The 20,621-nt window shown below is 36.8% G+C and overlaps 1 protein-coding gene across 1 annotated transcript in view; it reads left to right on the forward strand.

The window, feature by feature from the left end:
* KAT6A (lysine acetyltransferase 6A) overlaps window positions 1–20,621 on the forward strand; it is a 109,081-nt gene that overhangs the window by 78,878 nt on the left and 9,582 nt on the right. Inside the window, exons 9-14 of the mRNA XM_082608492.1 lie at window positions 3,546–3,661; window positions 13,782–13,923; window positions 15,414–15,575; window positions 16,586–16,679; window positions 19,143–19,374; window positions 20,110–20,362. Of these exons, the coding sequence (XP_082464618.1) occupies window positions 3,546–3,661; window positions 13,782–13,923; window positions 15,414–15,575; window positions 16,586–16,679; window positions 19,143–19,374; window positions 20,110–20,362 (999 nt within the window). The remainder of the gene's footprint in view (window positions 1–3,545; window positions 3,662–13,781; window positions 13,924–15,413; window positions 15,576–16,585; window positions 16,680–19,142; window positions 19,375–20,109; window positions 20,363–20,621) is intronic.

Raw genomic sequence — 20,621 nt, forward strand, 5'->3', positions numbered from 1 at the left:
AGAAACGTACACACAAACTTTTGGAATTCAGAAATTAATTAGTTGAGGGCTACCCATACTTTCTATCTCACCTTGTACCCGGTTGGTTCTTTTCTGTCTTTGTGCTTCACTCTTAATACTCCTGTACTGGAGTTCTTTACCTCTTAACTTCTCTGATCCTTGGCTTCTCTCCACTCCCCCCATCTATAAAGCAGGCGTGTTGTTTCCTACTTTGAGGAATGGCTTGTGGGGAATAAATGAGATGACAGTGTGAGGCGCAGAGACTGCACAGTAGGTGCCCCACACATGCTGAGTCTCTTTACTCCATAAGGTCATGCTCTCTCCACTTTGCAGCATGTGAACTCATTCTTATGTATCTCTTTCATCAGGTAACTTTTAATCCCTAAGGAACAGAATTATTTTTTATCATAGTTTTTATGGGAAAATGTTCAAATACCAGAAAGACATGTCCTCTCCCCACATTTCACATTCTCATACTGATACTAAGGGTACAGTGCTACCCTCCACTCCCACCCCAAAATGTCACTTCGCACAGGGAATGGGAAAGGAAGGTCCGGCAGAGGGAGGGAGCAGGGCTCTATCTACATGAGTTGTAACTTTCGTTCTGTACCGGCTCCAGACTTGGGGGTCTCTGTGTGCAAGAGTGGTCTCTGTATTGGAAAACATATATTAGTCATTTGACGGAAGTGGAGTTTTTGCAGAAGAGTAGCAGCCTTTTCTCATAAATTGCTGGTAATAAAAGTTTCATTATTTAAAGTTACCTTTTGATTTAGCCCAATCACTAGTGCATTTAGTGCCCCTTACGTTCTTAGATTAAAAAGTCCATTCTGGCCCAGAATATATGTTATGTTGTAAAGATTTTGGCATATTCAAATGAGAAGGAGGGCACAGAGTGGCAGAACCTGAGTTAAAAGTTTAAAACAGTGTTGTGCCCTTGATTATATTAGATATCTGCTACTTTGAAAGCTGCCTGTTTAATGAAATTTTGACTGAAATTTAAAAATAAAATGATTTAGTAAAGATAACCTTGTAATTCAGGTTTGACAATTTGAATTTGGCAAGGACTAGGTTAATGAGTGGTATGGATGCAGCTGTTACTTCCTCACTGCACAGAGCCTTTGTTAATTTCCAGACCTTGGTAAAGGGAAACACACTGGCTCAGAGGCTTCTTTCCCAAGGGAGCTGGAGGTCGAGGAGCCCTGTGGCTGTGCGCATCTCACAGTGCAGGAAGGCGAGGGCTGCGAAGGCAGAGGAGGTCTGCTCTGAGTCTGGTTTTACATAGACTCTCCTAGTGGCGGCGATGTGCAGACAGTTGTACTGGGGCTGAGTATCCACTGTTGCGTTGGGCATCCACCTGGAGGAGCGCTGGGCGGCGATGGGGAAGCTCTCACACAGCAGGCGGCGCCGCAGCAGGTGCACGGTCTCACTTTTCATGCTTCCCGCTTGATCCTTGGCTCAGGAAGTTAGATTTGGTTTCTGATATTGGTTATTCTGATATTTTCTATACTACTATTCTTGTTGTTTTGAGCTGTGAAGATAGGCTAAAAGATACTACTTTATGAATTAGAATACATGATTCTGGAATGTAGTTTAAAGAACAGTGTGTTTAAAACCTTTTGCAGAGTTCTATTTTGGTTTTCAGACATGAAAAAAATCTTACTTTAACCCTGTCTTGTGTTTTTCTTTTTGATTTTTGCCTTTGGAAGAGCCTCAGTACTCCTTGGTGTCATAACACAGTTTATCCAACTAATAGATGTTTGTCTTTTGTTTTGAGGTGTCTGAGGAAGAGGTGAGGTTTCACCTGGCTGTGTTCCAGCATGAAACCTGAGATAAGTCCCTTGGCCTTTTATAAAGGGAGTGGTTAGAAAGACCAGAGAGAGTTGTCAAATGAGTTGTGGTGAAAAGGCTTCTTCCTTAAATGAATTTATATGAAAAGTGAATAAAAACCTCTGATTTTTTTTAGTTTTGTTAGAAGGGGTGTGTGTGTGTATGTATGTGTGTGTGTGTGTTTGTCACGAGCTCCAACAAGAGATTTCAGTAATCTCTCAGTGGTTTTTAAAGCATAAAGCTGAAGGAGAATTTTGGTTGCTCGTTTGAAGAGTTATTAATACTCGTGTTTGATTAGGCTGAATTCTAGCTCCTTTTTTTAAAAAAAGTCAGTTAATGTTTATAGAATATCCATAATAAATATACATGCATATATATTATATGTTATATGCATAACACACAGGGGCATACCTTGTTTTATTGCACTTCACTTTATTGTGCTTCACAGATAAGTTAGGTTTTTACAGATTGAAGGCTGTGGCAGCTCTGAGTTGAGCAAGTGTATCAGCACCACTTTTCCAGCAGCATTTGTTCACTTTGTGGCTCTGTCACATTTTGGTAATTTTTGCAATATTTCAGACTTTCTCATTATTATTATATTTGTTCTCGTGATCTGTTATGGTGACTTGCTGAAGGCTCAGATAATGGTTAGCATTTTTTAGCAGTAAAGTATTTTTAATTAAGGTACGTCCATTGGTTTTTTTAGACATAATGCTATTGCAAACTTAATAGACTAGAGTGTAGTGTAAATAACTTTTATATGCACTGGGAGACCAAAAAATTCGTGTGACTTGCGATATTCACTTTGTGGCTGTGGTCTGGAGCCGAATCCACAGTATCTCCGAGGTATGCCTATATACATGTATACATATATGAATCTTGCTATATTGGGTGCAGGGCAAATCAAATCCCCCTTGAATTTAAGGTTTTAAAACCTGATCCTTGTAGTCATTAGCAGTGGCTTATATTTGAGCTGCTGCTGTGGAAGTCCTCAACGCTTTACAAGTTATTCTTTATTTAAGATAGTGTAGTTCAGGTTATTGCAGGGATGGGGGTATAGAAATTATTTTAATTATAAACAGAAGACAGATAAAAAGGGATAAAAGTATGTGTTTAACAGAGTATTACTTTCTTTGGTTAAACCTATGAAAAGCCACTAAGAAGGGAATTTTAGGGGCAGTGTAAAATGAAGACTCTTACTTGTTTTGTCATGTTCCTTAATATCTGTTTTCACAAACTGGAGGATGATTCCTTTCTGTACATGCTCACATGTTGAGTAGGTGGTTGCCGTTGCTGTCAGTTGGGACACTATACATGTGATCTCGGCCAGTGGGCAGCAGGCACTCCTCCCCACCCCTGACTTTATATCCCCAAGTGCCGGCAGGGTCTGTTTAACAACTAAGTGATTAAGGAGTGAGTTTAGTTGAGGATATTCACAGTATTATTAAATGGGGAAACTTCAGTGTCACCAACTACATTTGGTTCTAAGAGATGTATTAGCATTTTTATTCTTCATTTGGATGCTCTATTTAAAGGATAATACAGCTTATTTCAAAACTTATTAGCTTGTTCCTGGCTTTTTAACTTTTCCTGTGGAATCCTGAGAAGGCGACACTTAGATTCAGATGGGGTTTTTCCTGTTTTGTTGGTTTTGTTATCTGTCTCAGTGTATTTAATGTAGCTAACTTGTGTAATTAATGTATTTTCTCACTGCACAGAAAGTTGGAGTGACCGGTCCCCCTGACCCACAAGTCCGCTGTCCCTCTGTTATTGAGTTTGGGAAGTATGAGATCCACACCTGGTACTCTTCTCCATACCCTCAAGAATACTCAAGGTATATCTTAAGAGACCGTTTACCTTCTGTTCTTAGATCCATAGAACTTCAGCACTAGAAGGGATCTTGGAGACACTGTGGTGCAGTTCATGTTTTTACATTTGAAAAAACTGGTTGGTTTTAAATGTCCATAAGAGCAGCATACTTTGGCAGCCACTTAATCTCAGTTGGCTGTATGTTTTCTTTGCTGTAACCTTTCCAAAAGCTGTTACTTAAGATTGGAAACCCGACACATAGTCAGAATGAAAGGGGAACATTTTTTGTTTATGAGAAATTTGCCTTCATACCTCACACTAAGAATTTTTTTTAAAGGGAGATTCTTATTTTTAACTATAAATAAAGTTTCACTGAGTAGCCTTTTATTTAAATTTTTATAATTTGACAAACTTAGTAAATAATTTGTTTTCCCGGGAGTAATTGGACAAATATTACATATAAATGGCTTGGGTTTCTAGATATAAAAATTGGTCAGTCACCAGCTTTTTGGGGTAAGGCAGCATGCCAGATTTGTTTCATGACTCAACTCTGACATTTATAAGCTACGTAACCTTAGGAGTTACCCAGCTACTTGGTACCTCCGTTTCCTCATCCGTAAAATAGAGATAACAGTAGTTCTTACTTCATGAGGTTTATTGTGAACATTAAATGAGTTGAAATATGTAAATCACTTCAAAATGGTGAGTGCCCAGTGTTGTCAGTTATTATTACTTTTTTCTTTTAGGGTTGAAATGAAAAGAGTTAAAGTAAGATTTGGTCAAAAAATTAAATACTGGCCTACCATTTGAAGTACAGCAGTCATATTAATTCTTTCTTTAATCCATAAGCTACTATGCCTCAGTTTCCCATTTAGCAGAGTGTTGTAAGGAATAATAAATTACGGTGCTCTGTGGGTTAAACACGTATTCAGAGTACTCATTATATAACTTCTTACCTACCTAGTAACATGGTTTGTCTAAAATGTTAGCCAAAATAATTATACTGACAGTGATTTATTTAGTGCTTTATAGTATACACAGTGCTTTAATATGGGTTATTTCGAAGAAGCTGGGAATAGGCCAGTATATTTGTTAAAAAACTAGAACTCAGTATTTTTTTAAACTTTTTCTTTCCATGTAACTTAATAACTTGCTTGTCTGGTTTCCAAGTCTAACAGAAATAGAAAAATAAGAATGAGAATGTTCTTACAGACCTAGACCTCAGTGACCAAAAGAAAAAGAGAGAGAGAGAGAGAAAGCAAAACTCCAGGAAACTAACATAAAGCTCATGAAACACAGCAAACTGAGACCCATTTATTGTAGGGTCAGTTAGCCCCAGACTCTGTGGTGGATCTTTAAGGCAGCATTCTGTTTATTTCATGGAAGAACAACAATCTGAGTTTGTTAAAAAGATTAAATTATATTTATATATTACTTTATGTATATATGTTAAAAGAGGGAAGGAAATTCCTCAACTACCTACAGAACACAGGTATTCAGTGCAATTTCCTCCTCAGGAGTTCTGGGTAGCCAGGATATTGTATGATCAAGAACAACAAAGTTGAGGAATTAATTCCTTCATTAAAATAAATTATTTTAATAAATAAATTATTATTTAAAGTAATAGTAATTTAAAATAAATTATTGCCATTTTTAAGTGAGCTGTCCAAATCACAAGAGTGCTTCACTTAGAAAAGAAAGCTTGTTCAACACATGTGTCACCTGTTCCAGGGATTGTAGTGCAGAGATTGGAACCACAGGCACCTTCTCTCTTCCCCTCAAGGGGAGGAGAGGAACTCCATGTACTAAGGAATGGAGATAGAGAGAAGATGAGAATGGACCCAACCATGAGGCTGTTGATTTTAAGATATTAAGCCTCATCAAAAATGTGCTTTTTGTTCTGATGAGGTTGTCACTAGAACGTGACTTCTTAATCAGCTTTGACAGGATTAGTTGTCAGCGAAAGAATGAACAAACATTGCCAGCAGAAAAATAAATAACCAAAAAAGTATAATAGGAATTGTAATAGAAAGCAGCAGTAGGGTAAGAACTGTAAAATTCATCAACTTTCTTAAGTAGAATTTTAGACATTTTCTATTCATTTCCTTATCCACCATTGTGGAGGGTTCCCTGAACTTTGCTTCAGAAAATATTCTGTAATTTAATAAGCTCTTTAGTATCTATAATTGTGATCTTTTTCTATCCATAATTTTAAGTACATTGTTAGAAAACCACATATATCTATTTAAAATGAGTTTAGGTTTGTTTCACTTCTGAGTTCTTTTAAACTTGAGTTGACTATAATGTTTAGAGATCTTATGTTTTCCAGATAATAAACCTGTATTTTTACTTTGTTAATGACTATTATTCTCTGCTAAATTACTTCAAATTATTTTCTTGTTAAATGTTTTAAACACTTAAAAAAAATTCCAAATCCTAAAGCATGCAAAATAGGACAATTGGAGCAAAAACAAAAACGATCACAGGAGGAAAAATCTTTTGGGAAGTGGGATTATGCATTGTCTCCCATAATATTCAGATATTTGTGTGTGTAGTGTATGTTAAGTAATCTTGCATCCATGACTTAAAAAAAAACAAAGCAAAATGAAACAACAGCAATGAAGCAATAATGCTGCTTCATTTGGAGCAGTATGATTAAGTCTCAGATGTTGAAAAATAGAAACCAGAGTTTTAACCCTAGGTTTCTCCAACAGGGCCATGTTATGCACACACATGATAGACAGGTCCATAGAGGGCCCTGCTCTACCTTTAAAAACATGACATTGATGGGCTAGAGGCAAGAGGAACTGTGATCATGGGATAGCCTCTACTCCTGAGCTGCTTAGAGCCTAGCTTCTTAATGACCTCTTTGCTGCGAGATCATATTAAGATCCTAAGAAGGCAGATTCCCACATTATTGAGTAGCTTAAGAACCTTGCTCTACCTTTTGATCCTGTTCCTGACTTGATTTGATGCGTAGATTATGTACAGCCCCAGTTACTAAAGAACAGCATCCTTGAAGTCCTTGCATGACCATTAAATGATGATGTAAAATGGGTGAAAGGAGAATAAAAATATTCATAGTATTAGTTATAAATAATAGCAGCTATGGTTACCATTCACTGAGCTTGCTACTGGACTGAACATCTCTGGAATAATTCTGTGAGGTGGATATTGCTTTCTTCGTTTTACAGCCTAGGGCCTAGCAAACATATTCAAGACCATACAGTTTATAAGTGGCAGAACCAGGATTTAATCCCACTCTTCTCTTACCATATAGCCATAACCTTTAACCTCTGTGCTTCACTACTCCATATAGCATTGATATCTAGATTGATCTTAGATGACTTGTACCGTAGTCTTTGACTTAAGTAGTAGTTGATAGAATTTGTATTAAAATTTTACTACAAGTTGACCTGTTATAAAAGTCACACAAACTGCTACTATCTTGGGCAATGTTCAAAAGCCAAGAAGGTATTGTAGGAATTTCTAGGAAGAATATTTGCATCATCCTAGATGTAAGGGAAACAATAAGCTGCAGCCCAGTCCTGACTTCATAGACTGTGGTGTCCATGTAATGGGTGACTTGAAAATAAATGTCAAGTATGGGGGCTATACCCCATGATGCAGCTAATCACAGTGACCATACACCAACTTGATAGTCAAGGCCGAGGTGCTCTCAGGAAGAAGATGACAGAAAGCAGCACGCAGCAGTATTCTTTAGGGCAGGGAGTATTCATAATCTTAATAACTGCATTTCATTTCATGTGATCTAGTGTTTTTCCTATATGATAATATCTTTTCAATGAGAGAACTGCAGCTGTTTGTACTATTACTAGAAGAAATATTTTGTTTTTTTCCTGGAGTTTTATTGGATGATTCCCTTTAGACTAACAGTGTCATCCCAGTAGGCTTGGTTTTAATAAAGTAAGAGGCTTTTAAAATACAAAGGATCATAAGAGACTATGACAAACAACTGTATGCCAATCAAATGGACAACCTAGAAAAAATGGAAAAATTCCTAGAAATTTACTCTCTCCCAAGGCTGAAGCAGGAAGAAATAGAAGATATGAACAAACCAATTCCCAGTAATGAAATTGAATCAGTAATAAAACAACTCCCAATAAACAAAACCCCAAGACCAGATGGCTTAATAGATGAATTCTACCAAACATTTAGTGAAGAGTAAACACCTGTCCTTCTCAAACTACTCCAAAAAACTGCAGAGGAAAGAATGGTTCTGAACTCATTCTATGAGGCCAGCATCACCCTGATACCAAAACCAGATAAAAATACCACAAGAAAAGAAAATTACAGGCCAATATCACTGATGAACATAGATACAAAAATCCTCAACAAAATACTAACAAACCAAATACAACAATACATTAAAATGATCATAAACAATGATTGTAAGCAATAATCAAGTGAGATTTATCCCAGGGATTCAGAGATTTTTCAGTATCTGCAAATCAGTTGGTGTGATATATACCACATTAGCAAATTGAAGAAGAAAAACGATATAATCATCTCAGATGCAGAAAAAGCTTCTGACAAAATTCAACATCCATTTATGATAAAAACTCTCCAGAAAGTGGGCATAGAAGGAACATACCTCAACATAATAAAGGCCATATATGATAAGCCCACAGCTAATTTCATACTCAGTTATGGAAAGCCAAAAGCATTTCCTCTCAGATCACAAGACAAGGGTGCCCACTCACCACTTTTATTCAACAGAGTGTTGGAAGTCCAAGCTGCAGCAGTCAGACAAGCAAAAGAAATAAAAGGAATCCCAATTGGAAAGGAAGAATTAAAACTGTCACTGTTTGCAGATAACATGATACTATACATAGAAAATCCTAAAGATGCCACAAAAAACTTCTAGAGCTCATCAATGAATTTGGTAAAGTTGCAGGATACAAAATTAATATACAGAAATTTGTTGCCTTTCTGTACACTAACAGTGAACTATCAGAAAGAGAAATGAAGGAAACAATCCCATTTACAGTCGCATCGAAAAGAATAAAATACCTAGGAATAAACCTAGACCTAAGGAGGTAAAAGACATGTACTCAGAAAACTATTAAGACATTGATGAAAGCAGTTGAAGATGACACAAACAAATGGAAAGATATATACTGTGTTCATGGATTAGAAGAATTATTATTGTTAAAAATGACCATATTACGCCAGGCAATCTACCGATTCAGTGCAGTCCCTATCAAATTACGAACGGCATTTTTCATAGAACTGGAACAAAAACTTTAAAATTTGTGTAGAAACACAAAAGATCCTGAATAGCTAAAACAATCTTGAGAAAGTAAAACAGAGCTGGAGGCATCACGCTCCCTGACTTCAGACTATACTACAAAGCTACAGTAATCAAAACAGTATGGTACTGGCACAAAAACAGACACACGGATCAGTGGAACAGGATAGAAAGCCCAGAAATAAACCCACACACTTATGGTCAGTTAATCTATGACAAAGCAAGAATGTACAATGGGGAAAAGACAGTCTCTTCAGTAAATGATTGTGGGATGACTGGACAGCTACATGCAACAGAATGAAACTAGACAATTTTCTTAAGCCAGGTACAAAAATAAACTCAAAATGGTTTAAAGACCTAAAGATAAGACCTGAAACCGTAAAACTTCCAGAAGAAAATATAGGTGGAACACTCTTTGACATAAATCACAGCAGTTTTGGGGGGGGATCTGTCTCCTAAAGCAAAGGAAGCAAAAGCAAAAATAAACAGATGAAACCTAATTAAACTTAAAAGCTTTTGCCCAGCAAAGGAAACCACTGACAAAATGAAAAGACAACCTACTGAATGGGAGAAAATACTTGCAAATGATATGACCAATAAGAGGTTAATATCCAAAATATATAAACAGCTCATACAACTCAACATCAAACAAACAAAAAAACCCCCAAAACCAAGCTGACTAAAAAATGGGCAGAAGACCTGAATAGATATTTTTCCAAAGAAGACATGCAGATGGCCAACAGGCATGTGAAAAGATGCTTAACATTGTTACTCATTAGAGAAATGCAAATTAAAACCACAATGAGATATTACCTCATGCCTGTCAGAATGGCTATCGTCAAAAAATCTACAAATAACAAATGTTGGCGAGGATGTGGAGGATAGAGAACCATTGTACACTGTTGGTGGGAATTTAAATTGGTGCAGTTACTGTGCAGAACAGTATGGAGGTTCCTCAAAAAACTAAAAAGAGAACTACCATATGATCCAACAATTCCACTTCTGGGTATATGTCCAAAGAAAACAAAAACATTAAAGCGAAAAGATATATGCACCTCAATGTTCATAGCAGCATTGTTTACAATAGCGAAGACATAGAAGCAGCCTAAGTGTCCATCAACAAATGAATGGATAAAGAAGATGTTATGTATATATAACATTTTTTATGTATGTATGTGTGTGTGTATATGTATATATGTACATATAACAAAGGAATACCACTCAGCCATAAAAAAGAACGAAATGCCATTTGCAGCAACATGGATGGACTTGGAGGGTATTATGCTTAGTAAATAAGTCAGACAAAGAAAAATACTATATGATATCACTTATGTGTGGAATCTAAAAAATAAACTAGTGGATGTAACAAAAAAGAAATAGACACACAGACACAGGGAACAAACTAGTGGTTACCAGTGGGGAGAGGGAAGGGGGAGGGGCAAGATAGTGGTGCAGATGAAGAGGTGCAAACTACTATGTATAAAATAAATAAGCTAATGACATATTTTATAGGACAGGGAACATAGCCAATATTTTAATAATAACTATAAATGGAGTATAACTTTTAAAAATTGTGAATCACAATGTTGTACACCTGGGACTTATTGTACATCAACCATACCTCAATAAAAAAAAGAAAAATAAGTAGGAGGCTTTAAGAATGTTTTCAGCAGGAACTGATTTAGAATAAACTAGATCATATTATGCTTGCTTCTGTTTTATTAGTTTTCATGTAATAAGGCCCAGTGAAGTTTTTAAAAAAATAATCAGTAAAATGCCATACATCTTGCTATTCCAAGTAAACAGCTTGAAGTTGGCATTTGTCATTATTGTAACCTGGAAAAGTCACTGGTTCTTTCTCTCTTCCCTTCCCCTCCCTCCTCTCCCCCCTTCCCTTCCCCCTCCCCTCTCTTCTCTTCCCTCCCTCCCTCCATCTCTCTGTCTCTTACTTTCTTTCTTATTTCAAAAAGCTCAGAATTTTGTTTAGGTTTTTTAGATTCACACTTGTAGGAAATATTTATTTGTAATATTTAGCTGTCACACTGAACCTACACTCAAGGATTCTTTATCTTCATGTTGCAACAAGTTAAAATTGGTCATTGAGAATTTATTTATTTATTTTATTAAAGTATAGTTGATTTACAATATTGTATTAGTTTCAGGTGTACAGCAAAGTGATTCTGTTATATATATTTATATATATTATAAATAATTTGATATATATTAGATTATTTTCCATTATATCAATAGGTTATTACAAGATAATGAATATAGTTCCCTGTGCTACAGAGTAGATTCTTGTTGCTTATCTATTTTATGTATAGTTTATATCTCTTAATCCCATATTCCTAATTTATCCCTTCCACCCTCCCTTTCCCCTTCGGTAACCATAAGTTTGTTTTCTGTGTTTGTGAATCTGTTTCTGTTTTGTATGTAGATTCATTTGTATTCATTTTTAGACTCCACATATAAGTGATACCATAAAGTATTTGTCTTTCCCTGTCTGACTTCACTTAGTATGATATTCTCTAGGTCCATGCATGTTGCTGCAGATGACAATAGCTCGTTCTTCTTCATGGCTGAGTAATATTCCGTTGCATGTATATGGGTGTATATGTATATGTACCACATCTTCTGATGATGTGCACTCGGGTTGCTTGCATGTCTGGGCTATTGTAAATAGTGCTGCTATGAACATTGAGGTTCATGTATCTTTTCAAAGAGCTTTTGTCTCCTCTAGATATAGCTCATTGAGAATTTAGAACAGGTAAAGAATAGGTAAGTAGGAGAGTAGTTGCAGGGAGGAGGATGCCATTAGGTACATTTATAGGGAGAACCTCATTCTTCCACCTTCCTTTGAAGAAGAAATTGTTCAAAATCCAAGATATTCAGGAAGACAGGCTGGCAGTTGTGGGTCAGCTTTGAGACTCAGTTAATACATTTAGTGCCCACATTAGATGATGAAGTATTCAACTGGGGCCATTTCATTTTGAGGTTTTTTCAGTTCTGGTGGGAAAGAAGGAAAAAGCTGTTTATCCTGCTGTCATTCCTTCTCTGAGTAGTTTGAGGCAACATGCAAGGGAAGTAAGCAGAGTGGCCTAGGAAGCCTTTCTTTTCTGTGCTCTTGGCTTCTGCTTTTATTTGTAATGTCAGTCATTATTTGTTTCACTCAGTACTTTATTTTGGAATGGCTTATTTTTGTACTAATGATATAATTTCGGGTTGTTTGAGTTTGACTAATATTAGATATTATTTTTGTGTTACATATTGTAGACATTTAGAAATATTATATACCACAGCAGTTCCATGGAAGCTTTTAGTGTGCTGAATGGCAGTTTTAAAAATAAGATGTGGGATTGTAGAGAAGGAATTAATACACATTGTGAATCCCCAAGGGAGAAGAAAAAATTAATCACATGCCTTTTCCCACTTTACTTGAGCATGAAACACTTAAGTGTATACAGAACTAGTGTTCCATAATACACCTGGGAAAGGCTTTAGTTGAATGTTAGATGTTTTCAGATAAATATGCTTCAAAAGCTGCTTCTAAAGTAGAACTTGAAAAAATAGTTATGGTCTTCACACGTTAACAAAGTAAACATTTTTGTACATTAATCTACTTTTTCTTTAATTCCAGATTAATCTTTTTAAAGCATAGCTATCTAAACTGATGGCGACACTAAATTAATGAGGTTTTTTGGTTTTTTAAAAATTTCCTTCAGCCTCAGTACTTATTTATATGAGGGAAGATACCATATTTTATTTGGATTATATTTTTTGTCATATCATCCAGTATTTTCACATATGCAGTTTTCATTGTAGGATCAGATCTTAGCTTACCAAGGCTTGCTTACCAGTTTTGGACACAGTTCAGGATGCAGGGAAGCCTCTGTGCTGAGGATACATGGGGTGTATATTTTATAATAGAGAGCCATCAGGAGTCTTCTCAATTCAGACTAAAACACATATAAAAGCCACTGGGTTTTAGTTTAGGCTATGTTCCTTCTGTTACTTTATGAACTGATCTCATCACTTTGTTGCCTAGCTCCTCATAAAAGGGACATTATATGGAAGAAATCCTGTTAAACTACGGCTAAAATAGAAAGACTGTTGAATAAATATAAATGATATGACTATAACAGAGAATATGTGAATGAATAAATGGAAATTTTATTTCACCTTGAAAAATAGACTTTTGAGTTGCAGGATTTAATGTGATATTTAACTAGAGAGGAAGCCAGAATTTCAGGGGTGGAAGGAAGGAGGTAGTGTAGTATGTCCTAACTTGAAAAAAACATATTATAATTTTATACTTAAAAAGATATATAAAATCTGCTTTTATAATACCTACTATATGTCCATCTTACTCAGCACTCTGTACCTAGTATACCTAGCACAGGAGCCTGATAGTATTCAATAAATCATTTTCTGAAATTAATGAGTGAATGACCAAATAAAGGAAGAAAGAATATATAGCATAACAAAATCTTCTTCACTTACTGGTGTGTTCTCAAGGTAGACTTGACTTTTTACTTACTGGAGATTATCACGGAGTAGAGAAGGTGAGATGTTCATGTCTGTCCCGTGGATAACTTAAAAAGACTGCAAAGTATTAGTCTAATAGGAGGAGCACTGAATTGGGTGAATTGATTCTCACCCCTGCCTTCTTGCCGTTAATTAGTTGGGTCCTGTTATTCAACTTAGTTTTATCTTTAGTTTTAGTTTTTCCTTTTTTTCATTTGGTTAATGGGGATAATGATACATTCTTTACCTTTTTACCTGGGTAGTAATGAGAATCAGAAAAGAATAGTGATGAAAGTTTAAAGTCTTATAAAATATAAAGCCCTCTTATTTGTGTAATTATTTTTTACAGGCTGCCTAAGTTGTATCTCTGTGAATTCTGTCTAAAATATATGAAAAGTAGAACTATCCTACAGCAGCACATGAAGAAATGTGGTTGGTTCCATCCTCCTGCTAATGAGATTTATAGAAAGAATAACATTTCTGTCTTTGAGGTAAAGTAGAAGATGTTTAGTAGTTGTCTTCCTACCCATTTCAAGTACAGTGCCACCTGTACTTTAATTGCACAACTTGATTTTTTTTTTTTGGAAATGTTATTTTACTGTTGTTCATTCACTACTGAGTCAGTAGTTCAGCTGTATGAGGGAGAAGCAGAATTAGGCCAATCTAAGTGGTACCCAGTTCACAAGCTTGATCTCTGAATAAACTATTCTGTATTTCATTGAATCAAAGACATCAGTTGTAATATATCTTATTTTATGTACCACTGAGAAGGTAAAGGTACTGCTAATTATGATCAAACTCCATTCGATTATTAATTGCCAACAGATTTTACTTATGTTTAGATGTGATAAGATTGTGTCTTAGAATCTATGAAATATGACACTTAAATGAAAAGATTTCTACTGCTCTATTTAAAGGAATATTGTGTAGAGGTATGTGTAATAGCTGTATATTGAATAAATCTTAATATATTTCCTGACTGCATCATGGTTGTATGACTCACGCTACATCTGTGATTCTGTGTTGTTAGTAGTGGTTTTTAATTTCTTGATCTCAGTTCTGTGGTTTAATTGCCAAGTATTAATTGAGTACCTGCCATGTGCTCAGTTCTGTTAATTACTATGATGATAGAATTTCAGATTGTCGGGAACTATTCCATCCCTCACTTTCCTCATCTTCCCAAAGCCTTTATTTTAGGTGAGGAATAGAGGAGCTCTTGACCTCGTGGGGAGGGAAAGGGTGTGGTGTACAATAAATACTTAAATTGCTAAAGAAATTGCAGTCTTGAAATGTCAGTGTCTTTGGGTCTGATGTAGGCAATTGTTGGCATTTTCATAAAAGAGCTGGCTCCAGCAATGCCAAGAATTGCAGGGGTATTGGGAGCATATAGCCTAGTCCTCCTGATCTTGGCCAACTGGAGTCCAAGAAATACCTCACTTGCCAGGTTGCTGCCTAGGGAACCTGCTTGGTGCTTCTGACAATAGATAATAATCCCTTGAGTAGCTTTATTTGGGGGAAATCTCATCATGGCAGTCAGATTACATTGCTTCTAGCTGCTGGCACAGATTAAACTATAGTTTTACCTTGCATATATGTATTTTAGAAGAGAGGTTGCATTTAGATCTTTTGTTGAATTAAATACTTTAAAAAATACATCAGATCAGCTTGCCATCTGAAGGATTCCTGTAGTCAATCTTGTTATAAAAGCAAAAAGTGCTATTTTTAAAACTGGCCATCACCTCCTTGTCTAGACTTTTCATGCTTTGTTGAAGTGCAGTGTTTTATATATTTAGTTGTCTTAAAATAGCAGGCACTGTACTCTGCCGTTTCAAAGGACAGCTTCCAGGTCCATTTTGTTCTGATAGCTGCCAGCTCCTCTTAGGCTGGACTGTGGGTACCCACAGATGCTTGTTTCTGATGTGTGTTATTCTAGAACTAAAGAGACACCCTGCTGACCATTTTGTCTATTTTTTTCCTCTAGGTTGATGGGAATGTGAGTACCATTTATTGTCAGAACCTGTGTCTCTTGGCAAAATTGTTTCTTGACCACAAAACACTCTATTATGACGTGGAGCCATTTCTTTTTTATGTACTAACCCAGAATGATGTCAAGGGCTGCCACCTTGTTGGCTATTTTTCTAAAGTAAGTATATCAGCTTAAATTTTTTTTGAATTTGTATGGAAATCTGAAACGATCTTTGCTGGTTCTCACTAGGAGACACTACAGGATGCAGCACCTCTGGGTTCCATCTGGCTTTCTGGAAAGGGAAACAGAAGGAACATTGAGAAACTTACCTGGTACCAGCAGGTGCCTAGTAATGTTCAACAGACTGTACTCTGCTGGGAACATGAACTGCTTACCCAGAGGGAGAGCTTCTATGACTTCTACTCCCATGGTGATGATAGATAGAACTCGTGAAATAAACAGAGTCATTACCTCTCTGAGTTCTTTCTCATTTTAAATCTCTTCCTAATTTGCATTTTAGGCATAGACGTAAGAATTTTTAGGAAGCCATTTTTATTAAAGGGTATTTTCTCTCCTTCAATTTTTCATTCTCTTGGGGAGAAAAAAAAGTTTATTTTGTAGTCAAACAATGTAAAAGATGTACTTTCATTTAAGCAAGCCCATGGTAAAATCTAAGTGTATAAAGATAGTTAAGTGAAAAGTCCTAGTTCTGTTATTAGGCTGTTTCAATAGTTAAATATAATTTTAAATATATTGCTTGATTTATAAAAGTGTATTTATACCCACCCTATGTAGCACCAAAAAGGGAAATAAAAGAAACTTTGGTGATGAATCATCCCACTTCTAGGGTGCCACACTGACACACCATTTGTAGCTTTGCAGATCCGTTGGGACTCGGATTCCTCTGCTCACCTCAGGCATTGACATACTGTTTTTGAGTTGCACTTGGTGTTGGGTGGCATCATTCCATTTTATATTTTTATTCTCCTGGTATGGTTGCTTTGTGGGTAATGGCAGTGACTTAACCGTGTCCTTTCTCCTCCCAGAGGGGTGTTTTTCTCTTGATGTGCATTGCTATTCCCAAAGGACCAGGGCTGTGGTTTTGACTATTGGTCTTTGTTTCTTGAAAATTAGCATCAGTGTTTAGTCTTACCAGCCAAAAACTTGGCTTTTGTTTTCTCCACCAGGAAAAGCACTGCCAGCAGAAGTACAACGTTTCCTGTATAATGATTCTTCCCCAGTACCAACGCAAGGGCTATGGCAGGTTTCTCATCGATTTCAGTAAGGATCAGAGTAACAGAATTGCTCATTGTCTCTTCCTGTGGGGAGAGAGAGAGAGAGAGAGAGAGAGAGAGAGAGAGTGAGTGTGAGTGTGTGTGTGTGTTTAAAGATTTGCAGATGATTTATTGGTTGCTTGTATCTTTTGTCATATTGCTGAGTGGAACTTTTCTTTTTCTTTAAAATTAAGGGTACTTTAATTTATTAATTTATTTATTTATTTTTGGCTGTGTTGGGTCTTCGATTCTGTGCGAGGGCTTTCTCTAGTTGTGGCAAGTGGGGGCCACTCTTCATCGTGGTGCGCGAGCCTCTCACTGTCGCGGCCTCTCTTGTTGCCGAGCACAGGCTCCAGACGCGCAGGCTCAGTAGTTGTGGCTCACGGGCCTAGTTGCTCCACGGCATGTGGGATCTTCCCAGACCAGGGCTCGAACCCGTGTCCCCTGCATTAGCAGGCAGATTCTCAACGACTGTGCCACCAGGGAAGTCCTGCTGAGTGGAACTTTAAAGCCTAAGGCCATGAACATTTTTTTTCTTTTGGTTGCATGTGAATATTTCAAAAATAGCTAATATTGGATATGAGCTTCTGTGTGATCTATAGCAAATAGTTTTAATTTGCAGCTATTAATTTACAACAGAACTTAGTTCTGTTTTATGCAGTTAATTCTCACAACAATATTAAAAACACTGTAGAACTACTTAAATTAGTACAAATAAAGAAGTGCAGCACCTGCCCTCTGTTTATTGCCCAGTTATCTGAGAAAATGTGTGTCTGCATCGTTTTTTTAGTTACAGGCTCTACCTAGTGGTTAAAAATATGCTATGCACCTTTAAAAATTTTAGAAGTAAATGATACAGTGAAAAATTTGAGTTAAAATTGAAAGCTAACAGTTCTAAAAAAAGGTTATTGTGGAACTTGCAATTTGTTGTTTTTTAAAAATATATAAATTTATTTATTTATTTTTGGCTGTGTTTGTTGGGTCTTCGTCGCTGCGCGCAGGCTTTCTCCTAGTTGCAGTGAGCGGGGGCTAGCCTTCGTTGCGGTGCGCGGGCTTCTCATTGCGGTGGCTTCTCTTGTTGCGGAGCATGGGCTCTAGGCGTGTGGGCTTCAGTAGTTGTGGCACATGGGCTCAGTAGTTGTGGCGCATGGGCTTAGTTGCTCTGCGGCATGTGGGATCTTCCCGGACCAGGGCTCAAACCTGTGTCCCCTGCGTTGGCAGGCGGATTCTTAACCACTGCGCCACCAGGGAAGCCCTGCATTTTGTTTTATACATTGATAATCTTGCTTAGGAAGTAAATGTATGTTTGAGGTAAATTTTATATTGATTATAAAATAGTGGTATTTGAGGGCATATTTTCCCTCAGATAATTGCTAAAAATAATATTTAAAGGAATAATATTTAAATAAATAATAATATTTAAATAATATTTAAAGAAGTAACGGTTAAACTAAGGATTTTGATACAGGAAATTCTTCTAAATATCAGATGATTACATCACTAGTATTAATTCTCATGCAGACCAGTGAAGCTTATTCACCGTGCTCCTGACTATATTTTATTGGAAGTATGTGCCATTGGTTATTTTTTACATTTTCTTGGTGTTTTTTTTCCAACTAATAGTAGAGGGTAAAACTCAGATTATTTCCTTTAATATCAGTATATTGTTTTGAAATAGGACTCATGATTGGACATGTACGCCATTAAGTAGCAAAGTTAGGGGAAAATATTTTATTATGCATTAGTCATTTTTTTGAGATATACAAATAATTGTATGATTACAGTATTTATTTTAATGCAGTGTATTTTCCCACATTACCATTCTTAGAGTGATTTCCCTTAGAATTTATGCCTTTCTTTTCCTGTTCTTGACACTCACGCACTGGACAAGAGGACAAAGTAATACCACCACCATGCACAGTGACACTCGCACACTGACATTCTTGCTCACCAGGAATTAGGGTGACAGGTAATTGTGAGGAGAGCTTTGGTTGAAGTGAGAAATCGTCATCTAAATCACTCACAGAAGAACTGCAATCTTCATAGATAGGGTTATGTAAAAACTAAAGGCATTCTTTTGTATTGTGCAATTCGTGTAAATCTGTTGCCATCTAGCGGTCGAAATAAAACGTGCAAGGGTGGTTCCCCTCCTTGTACATTGAATAAAAAGCATTCTTGCCTATTAATGTGAAGTTCTGATTTTTAACAGTTTGAATATTCTAACAGTGTGATTTATATTAACTGTAGACAAAGTAATACTAACTTAATGTTCGGTGTATACAAATTATGTTATCTTCCTGCAAGTTTGTTTTCAAGTGGTTTTGTAATTTTGTTCTTTTGCTTGAAGGAATTTACTTTTGAAATTGTAGCCTATGATACTTGGATTGATTGTGGAAGAGGGGCTTGTTATTTTTGTAAACTGCCCTCTTTTAGGCTCTCTGACATACCTGTGATTTGGGGGTTTCTTTAGGTTATTTGTTATCAAAGCGTGAAGGCCAAGCGGGGTCTCCAGAGAAACCGTTATCCGACCTCGGTCGTCTCTCCTACATGGCTTATTGGAAAAGTGTCATATTGGAGTGCCTTTATCACCAAAATGACAAGCAGATCAGCATCAAGAAGTTAAGTAAGTTGACTGGAATCTGCCCTCAAGACATTACTTCCACACTCCACCACCTGCGAATGCTGGACTTCCGGAGTGACCAGTGAGTATCACATCCCTTTGTATAACCTTTGAAAGATAATTAGGTGGAAGGTTTTGGATCGGACAGCCAAATTATCAATTAAAGGACATAAACTAATACAAATGGTGTACTTGGTGATACTGAGACATCATTTTCCTTTCTGTATTTTATACTATTGACCATATTTTTTTTTAACTTCTTTTCTGGTCTTCCTTCTAACTTTTGGACCTAAGCTACTGAATCTTTTATTTTATTTATTGGGAGCTCCTTCGCCATACAAGAAGTAACAACTGTGGAAATAGTGTCAAATAAAATACACCCTTGATTAATTTCCATACAAATGGGACAAAAGAAATACAGGTCAAAGGAAGGACAGCTTACCCTTTTCTAGTGTGGTTGAGAAAAGGTCACAAAGAAAGGAGGCATTTGGGCTAGAAAGATGGAGAGTAAAAGAGTACAGGAGAGTAAGAGATAAGAGTACAGGAGAGTAAAAGATAGAGTACAGGAGAGTAGCAGAAGTTTCAGAGGTGGGAAGTGTGAGAATGGGAAGTGGCTGAAACAACCTCATCCCTCGCTCTAGTTGAGTGTGAAGTGTTTGTCCATTTCATATTCTGAGCCATCTCAGTGGTGGTGTCTTCCCAGGCAGGCTTTTTGTGAAGCATTTATCTCCAGGGCTTTCTGAGGGTGTAGCTCCATATTCATTGTTTGGTACTCCTTGTGCGTCGTTGATTGCTATAAACTTTTCTCTGGTTTCAGATTTGTGATTATCCGCCGGGAAAAACTTATCCAAGATCACATGGCAAAGCTTCAGCTGAATCTGCGGCCCGTGGATGTAGATCCAGAGTGTTTGCGCTGGACTCCTGTCATAGTCTCCAATTCCGTCGTCTCGGAGGAGGAGGAGGAGGAGGAGGAGGAAGAGGAGGAGGAGGAGGAAGAAGAGGAGGAGGAGGAGGAAGAGGAAGGAGAACAGGAAGAGCCTCAGAGCCAGGAAGGAGAATTAGAGCCGAGTGTAAGGGCACGAATGGTCCCTGTTGTTGGTGATACAAGAGCATATTTTGGTTTTCATGAGTGTTTGTGATGTACCTATAATGATATCTTAAACTGTTTAACACCATAAATTCACATTAGAGTTTCTGAGTTTATTTAAGTGGTAGAAATTTCAGGAAGACTGGGTTTTGTTTACTTCTTTCTATATTTTTAAGCCTTGTATCATTAGGAAACCTTTAAATTTGTTATAATATGTTACTTATGAGTAAATATTTCTTATC

The sequence above is a fragment of the Mesoplodon mirus genome, assembly GCF_964341445.2.
Source record: "Mesoplodon mirus genome assembly, chromosome: 20".
Lineage (NCBI taxonomy): Eukaryota > Metazoa > Chordata > Mammalia > Artiodactyla > Ziphiidae > Mesoplodon > Mesoplodon mirus.